The following is an 8,362-nucleotide window of genomic DNA, read 5'->3' as shown; positions in this document are numbered from 1 at the left end:
AAAAAAAAAAAGCCAATGGAGGTAAAAACTGTTCATTTTTTAGCAGTACAATATGTGTTATAAGGAATCCCTTCAGAACAGGGTTATGGGGCTGGCACAGGCTTGGACCACCCATCAAAGGAAAGGTCTAAAGCTAATTATGTATAAATCTTTTCAAAGTTTTCTTGTCTGGTTCAGAGAGAGAATGAGACGCAGACCAAAAGAGGGCAGCGAGGAAAAGAGTGATGGCCAAGAATTCTCTTGCCTGCTGATTTAAAGGGGCCAACCCAGGACCCATGCACATACTACAGTTTCATGTGGGTTCCATCTTGGCCTTTGTTCATGTCAGTGGCACAGAAAGGCCAGGAAACGATGGACCGACGGTTTTTGTACAAGGGTTATTTCTGAGGCCTTAAGAACACTAGGGTTCAGGGATTAAGTTAGTTTCTTTTTTTTGGTTTTTTGTTTGTTTGTTTTTTTTCAAGACAGGGTTTCTCTGTATAGCCCTGGCTGTCCTAGAACTCACTCTGTAGACCAGACTGGCCACGAACTCAGAAATCCGCCTGCCTCTGCCTCCCTAGTGCTGGGGTTAAAGGCATGCACCACCAATTTGTTGATGAGTCAGGCATCTACATAGCGTACCACTCTTAGCGAAGCCAGTTTCCCTATAGGCTGCTATAGAAAGCGCAGATCTCGCAAGAACATGGGTTTTGCTTTGTTTGTATAGCCTAGGCTGGCTTTGCAAACCTCCTGCCTTCCCGGTTGTAAATCCAAGGTTTATAAGTATGTGTGCACTACCATGCCTGGCTATGTCCCTTCTTGATATCTTGACAAACTACACAACAGTAAATATGTTTCGTTGAAGCTCTATCAAAAATATTCATCAGTTGATAAGAATTACTTTAGAATAATTACATTAAGACTTTTCTCCATCATCTGTCAGACACAAGGCACTGACAATTCCAGGTACATAATGAAAGCATTTATTCTCTCTCAAATGTTTAATTTTCATTTTTTTGGTACTTTTGAACAACAACAAAATCAATGAATTTTTTTTGTCTTAGTAACAGAAGAATTGACCTTAGAATGAAAATTGTCTGTGAACTCTTAAAAACATAGGGGAATTGGAGACACCACAGGTGTCTTGGTGCTGAGTACATACCTTATAGCCCAGTGCTTTGAGTTCACTTGCAGAACAGGGGTATAAATCCATAAACTTGTATCTGTCAACCAATAAAGCTGTTTCTTTGCCTTCATACTCTTCTCTGAATGCTGTAAACCGTCTTTTTTCCACTTTGAGTATACTAGCTAAATCACCAATATTACTTTCAAAAGCTAGAAATCGAGCCCAGATTTCTCTGTAAGAAAGTAAATATAACCAATTCTTAGTCATAGAATTTTTGTTTTAGGTTTAGTAATTGTTAGTATTTCCCCCTATTTGTTTAATTTTATTTTTTCCTAAATATTGAAAGTCAAGTACAACCACAATACTTTACCCAAATATTTGGACATTCAAGTTCTTTCCTGAGTTGGACACACACACACACACACTAACTTCCTACTTGAGGTACATAAAAGGCATCAGAGAGAGGATAATCTTTGTGGAAAAGAAACCTTGACAGGGGCTGGTGAGATGGCTCAGTGGGTAAAAGCACCCAACTGCTCTTCCGAAGGCCCTGAGTTCAAATCCCAGCAACCACATGGTGGCTCACAACCATCTATAAGGAGCTCTGACTCCCTCTTCTGGAGTGTCTGAAGACAGCTACAGTGTACTTATATATAGTAAATAAATAAATCTTTAAAAAAAAAAAANAAAGAAAGAAAGAAACCTTGACAGACTTCTATAATTTTTCCTGTATAATGTGGCTTCATCACTTTGCTTATTGGAATGAATTATGTTTCAGAAGATATTCTTCATTTAACATATGAATAAAAATATATTCCAACATCTACTATATAATATTGACTCACTGAGATCAAACTGCATGCACATATCACTGTTTTGTTTGTTTTTTCTGAGACAGGATTTCTCTGTTTTGACTAGCTCCAGAACTTATTCTGTACACCAGGCTGGTCTTGAACTCAGAGATCTGCCTGCCTCTGCCTCTAGACTGTTGGGATTAAAGGTCTGTACCACCACCACCTGGCTGTACAAATCACTGTTTTAATGTTCTCAGATTACTTAAACGCCACAGGCACCTAAAGTAAGATCGTGGGTACTAATAAAGTCCCAGAAAGAGGATACTGCAGAACTCCAACACTGGTAGACATGTTTGTGAATCGGTGAGAAAGTGAGGACCAGGCAGACTGACCGCCTGTCTAGGTGATCAAGCTTGGAGCTGAAGAGAAGCAAAGTCTGAATATGCTGGCAGTGCCACTGTACCCTGTCACTCGCTCACAGTCAAAGCCATGCGCTGGGCGTGTAACATGGAAACCAGCTCTCAGTATAAAAGCCTCTGCATTCCACTAGTAAGATACATTTCAGAATGCTAATATAGTAAGTTCTAGAACTATCAAAGTAGAAAGATATAGCAAAATATTTAATAGTTAAAAGGGTATCTCAAAATAATTCTTATCATATATAAAATAGAAATGTTAGCTTAAGCAACTATGGAAGTACTGCAGGTAGGTAAAATGAGAAAAGAAATGTCTCCTGAATTTCACACTCAAGCCCAATCCCACACATCAGTCCATACATTTCCCAGACTTACCCAGACTTCTCAGGAGGAAGGCTTCCAGATGTTAGAACTCTTTCAAATAAAACTCGAGTATTATTGTCCTCTGGGTATTTAAAAAAGTTTAAATGTTAAATCAAAGAAGGTTTTACAGTTTATAATAATATTTTGTAAGAGCAAAGCAGAACAAAACCCCAAGCCTTACCTCAGTTAATCCTTACAAAAATCTAATGCAGAAAAATAATTTGTCAGAAATGATTTTTACAGATAAGGAAATTGGGAGGTTCAAAATTACTGAGTTTGCCAGACTAGGGGAAAAAGCCTTTATTTAATATCACAATTCAGGAAGCAGAGACAGATCTTTATGAGTCCTAGGCCAGCCTGGTATACATCCTGAGTTCAGGCTAGCCAGAGATACACAGACCCCTGTTTCAGACAAACAGACAAACACCAAACACTCTCCACCTAGACTGGTTTGACTCACTGTCGAGTAATTAAGCTGTTACTAGAAGCCAGGTCTTTTGACCTTTAACTGAGACTTGGTTTGTACACAGTGCAATGCAAATTGCAGCGAGGACAGAACCAGATGTCCTATTCTGCCTTTCAAAAGATAATGATAAATATTAACTGGATTAAAATTTAAGTATTAGGAGTTCATTTGTAAGTGAAAGCAAGAATTTTCTTGAAAATTCAAGGGATTTAAAAAAATTCTTAAGTTGTTGTACAACTTAAGAATCTAGCAATAACTTGATAATTGAACTGAACAATTAAAATGAATACATTCATGATATCTAAATTACACCACAATAAATTATGTTTAAATCCTTCATCATGACTGGTTTTTATTTTATTAGCACAGACATTCAATTTACTGGCTGTGCATATGCAAGATAAACTCATGAGAGAATAAATGAATTTAGCCAAAGAAATGGCATCAAGTCAGATGCACCACATCAAGTGACTTGGTATATTTTTAATTTTAATTTACCTTATTTTTATGTTGTGTATGAGTGTTTCTCCTGCATTTGTGTCTGTGCACCATTTGCATTCATTCCCTGTGGGGGCCAGAAGAGGGTGTGGAGTCCCCTGAACCTGGAGTTGTGAGCCACAATGTGGTGCTGAGACTCAGATCTGGGTCCTGTAGAACAGCCGATAGTCTCACCTGCTGAGCCGTCTGCCCTGTCTCACAGTTTAAACTGATATTTACTATTACATTTCATCCTTGCTGTAACAGCTTTGCTCTGACATCCTCTTTACTGTCCCACATGGCCTCCTCCCTACTCAGTGCTCACCATGTTCTCTGGCTAAGAAGATGCCTTCCTTTTTCTTTATCTGGCTAACTAATGCTCGACCCAGTTCATACACTTCTTGCAAATCCTAGGAGAGCGCAGCACACAGTGGAATGCAGTCGAATGTCAGTTAAAACCCTGCTAGCCATACTGAGAGGGTAAAATTAATCTTAAGTATAGCCAAGCACATCCAAACTGTCTTTTCAACATGTAAACAACATGAAAATCACTAGAATAGTTTACATTCTTACTTGCTGTTTAGCACTGGTACACTCATTTGCTCAATAACTAGCAGTCTCCGAACAGCTCTGGAGTTTGGGCTGTCATCTTGATGCCCCACTGTGCCTCATCAGGGTTCTGCTGTGACACTCACATTCACCTCCATCATTACAGAATTACTGCTTCCCATACTCCATATATAAATTAAATGCATGCAAATGCTCAACTTAATTCTCTCAGTCTTATGAAGGGTATTATTGTTGCCAGTGGGAAAAGTATAGTTTTAAATTTACACACCTAATCTGATGTACAAGGAAATACAAGTTCTCTTAAAACAGCTTTCATACAAGATTATATTCTTTTATTTTTTAGCTTTATTTTATGCCTATCACTGTTCTGCCTGCATAAATGTATATGTACCATGTACATGCCTTTTGGATCCCCTAGAACTGGAACTATGGCTACCTACAAGCTGCCATGTGGTTGTTGAGAATCAAACCTGTGTCCTTTGCAAGAGCAACAAGTGCTCTTAACTGCTGGATCATTTCTCAAGCTTCCCTAGTTGTCCCCCCCCCCAAGTTTATATATCCTGAACTATCAATAATTATAATAATTTTATAGAGACACATGGGTAATTATTTAGCATAAAGAATGACTATATCACTATTAATCCAACAGAGTGGGAAAATAAAGATGTCAATGAACATGCTTCTTTACAGATTCACCCCATAGCCTCACAAGCCGTTTGGGTTTGGTGGTTACAGGCTTCTTGTGTTATTGTTCTCCATGCTTCCCATCCACTGGGCAAAGCTATTACCAATTACTAGCTGGAGAGGGTTTAAATATCTGTTTACCCCTGGGAGACAAGAGAAGGATTGCACAGAGTAGCCAGAGAGGAACACAGACAACTCTGTCTCTCTTTTTTTTTTTTTTGGTTTTTCAAGACAGGGTTTCTCTGTGTAGCCCTGGCTGTCCTGGAACTCACTCTGTAGACCAGGCTGGCCTCGAACTCAGAAATCCGCCTGCCTCTGCCTCCCGAGTGCTGGGATTAAAGGAGTGCGCCACCACACTCGGCTACAACTCTGTCTCTTAACTGACTTTGCAGCTTCACTTAATTGTGGCAGCACTTTTCTGATTCAGAATCACTCTGTGGAGTGTAAAAAAAAAAACTCTCATTATTCAGGGTGTGTAACTCCATGGCTAATAGGATTGGGGATAGCTTAGTTGGTAGAATGCCTGTTGTGATGGCTTTCCTGGGTTACCTTGACCACATCTGGAATTAACTAAAACCCAACTGGCTGAGTATACCTGTGAGAATTTTTTTCTTTTAACCCATAGCTTTTGAGGTAGGACCATCCATCTTTAATCTGAACCACACCTTATGGTAGCAGCCTATATAAAGGACATGGAAGAAGCCTGAGGTCTTTGCCAGCCTATTCTTGCTTTCACTGGATAGTCTATTCCTTTACTGGCATTAGAACCTACTTCTTCAAGATTTTGGTATATACTGAAGACCAGGTGAGATATCCAGCCTCGTGAACTTGAGAACTATTGGATTCTTAGACTTTCCTTGGTAGAGAGCCATTGTTGGAGTAGGCATACCACAGCCTGTAAATCATTCTAATAAACCCTATACACACACACAAACACATACATGGATGTGTTTGTTCTGTTCCTCTAGAGAACCCTGACTTATACACTTCTCTAGCATGCATAAGATGTTGAGCTCAGCACCAGCACTGTATAAATTGGGCATGGTGACAAACGTGCAGGCAGGTAGATTTCTGTGAGTTCAAAGCCAAACTGGTCTACATAGCAAGTATCAGTCCAGCTAGGGGTATATAGTAAGACCCTGTCTAAGAAGGAAAATACTGAATTCATGGACGACAGGCCACTATTTCCTGCCTGCTTATCGAGTAGCTGTTTCTGGTGGATGTTGGAGTTACAACACTTTAAAAAAGAAAACAAAGCCAACCAAACCCAAACATAATTTCAGATCGTTTAATGTTAAGAAACCATGGTGGGGTTGGACTGGGCTGGAGAGATAGCTAAGGAGTTAAGAACATATGCTAATCTTCGAAAGGACCTAGGTTTGGTTCCCAACACCTGCATAGCAGCTGACAGTAACTTCAGTTCCAGAAGATCCAATACCTTCTTCTGGCCTCCAAGAGCAATGAAAACACGGGTCCACAGACATAACATAACATACAGGCAAAACACCAGTAAGTGAATCTTAACATCCCCCCCACCCCGCACAACCACAAAACCATGGCAGATTCTAGAATCAACTTACCATTGAGGTGAGAGAGATAGTCAATATAAGCCAAAACATATTCTGGAATGTCTCCATATTTCTTTAGTCCCAATTCAAAAATCTTAAAGGCAACAGATTTGTCCTAGAAGTAAAGACAGTACTGGTTTCCATGAAATGCCAGACAATGACACAAAAGAATATTAAAACTACAGAATCTAATAGGCATGGTGGTGCACAGCTATAATCTCAGCAGTAAAGATTAAGAGACTGGAGGATTGTCACAAATTCAAGGTCATCTTAGCTTATATAGCAAGACACTTTTTCAAAACAAAAAACAAAAACAAGAAAATATTCCCACAACCTCTAAATATGGCAAATCACAGAAGAATTAAAATTGGTCAACTAAATAAAAAACAATATGGGGTTAAGTTCAGAATATGAGTTTTGTGCTTGTACATCAGGGCAGGCCTAAGGAATGAAACAAGAACCTGTCCTTTTAAATTGAGAAAAGAGCTGGGCATATAGCTTGGTCGTTGAGCACTTCCCTAGATTGCTCAAAGTCCTGAGTTCAATCCCCAGCACTACCATAAACAAAATAAAACAGCCAAGTAGCCAATGTCAGCATCTTGTCTACGACATTTACCACAGTTGCTTGTGCTGGTACACTGCCTGTAATCCTAGTACTGGAGGTTACAGTGAAAGCTGGAAGATCAAGTTTGACCAGCCTGAGAGACTTAGTGATATGTGCTTCAAAACAAAACAAAATCCAATGAACAAACAGGAACAACCAAGGGTGAACTGGAATCGGTCAGCCAATGGTAGAACTCAAACTCACCAAGTTTCAATCCCTGAACACAGCCCCCCAACATCCCTGAAAAAAATTTAAGAGCTTATCTAGAATGCAGGGGGCCCTGGGTTCCATCATCTACAGTAGATAGCCCATCAATAAATTAAAAGAAAAAAAGAGATTAAACGTGGAATTTAATAAGCAATTGAGTTGAATAATGTTCAATGTAATTTTATGCAGCTAAGCTTAAGACCTTTACAAAATGGAACAATTAAGCTCAATTTCTTAAAGTGGGACTTCTGTAGGGGGAAGGGTGAGGAGATTTACTGTGTAAACCCGCTGGTGTAGAATTCACTGACATGAGCGTGTCAGCGTTTACCTTGCTACAGTAATACTCCATGAGGGCTGCAGTCACGTAGACATGATGGCGGGTCCTGGCATCCTCTCTTGCTTTTTTAAATATCATTCTTCCAGATTTGATACCTTCTGCTCTCCTTGCAAATTTCATATATTGAATATATACCTATGAGAAAAGAAAATATTTGTATTCTACAAATTAGGGAGAATGTGCTCCTCACAGCATCTACTGCCACGACACTAAGTTCTATGCTAATGATTCCAGTATAAGAAACTACACAGTAGAATTATAGACTACTTTCCCCAGGCATTAGGGACACATGTTAATTTTTATTATGACATAATTTACATAACACAAAATTATTCTAAAGTGTATAATGCAGTGATTTTTCTTCCTTTTTCTTATCATCAGAAGGTCATACAATAATCACTAATATATATATATATATATATATATTTTTTTTTTTTTTTTTTTTTTTTCCAAGATAAAACTTTTCTGTGTAGCCTTGGTTTTTCAGAACCTGGGATTTTCTCTGTAGACTCTGCTAACTATATATTCAAAGATAATCTTGAACTCCTGCCCTTCTGTCTCCACTTCCCAAATACTGACATTACAAGTGTGAGCCATAATGCCCAACAGTATTTTATATAGAAGGTCCCATGATTTAACAAGACATAAGTACAATGATTCTTGCTATATAAGAAATAAATCTGGGGCTGGTGAGATGGCTCAGTGGGTAAGAGCACCCAACTGCTCTTCCGAAGGTCCGGAGTTCAAATCCCAGCAACCACATGGTGGCTC

General features: G+C 39.0%; 1 protein-coding gene across 1 annotated transcript in view; it reads right to left on the bottom strand.

The window, feature by feature from the left end:
• Positions 1–8,362, bottom strand: part of Cstf3 (cleavage stimulation factor subunit 3) — a 76,226-nt gene that overhangs the window by 3,780 nt on the left and 64,084 nt on the right. Inside the window, exons 14-17 of the mRNA XM_021193558.1 lie at positions 7,583–7,726; positions 6,456–6,558; positions 2,691–2,760; positions 1,142–1,337 (exon numbers count right to left, since the gene is read on the bottom strand). Coding sequence (XP_021049217.1) covers positions 1,142–1,337; positions 2,691–2,760; positions 6,456–6,558; positions 7,583–7,726 — 513 coding nt within the window. The remainder of the gene's footprint in view (positions 1–1,141; positions 1,338–2,690; positions 2,761–6,455; positions 6,559–7,582; positions 7,727–8,362) is intronic.

The sequence above is a fragment of the Mus pahari genome, chromosome 3, assembly GCF_900095145.1.
Source record: "Mus pahari chromosome 3, PAHARI_EIJ_v1.1, whole genome shotgun sequence".
Classification (NCBI taxonomy): domain Eukaryota; kingdom Metazoa; phylum Chordata; class Mammalia; order Rodentia; family Muridae; genus Mus; species Mus pahari.
Note: the sequence above shows the minus strand (reverse complement) of the source record. Positions and strands in the feature narration are given on the sequence as shown.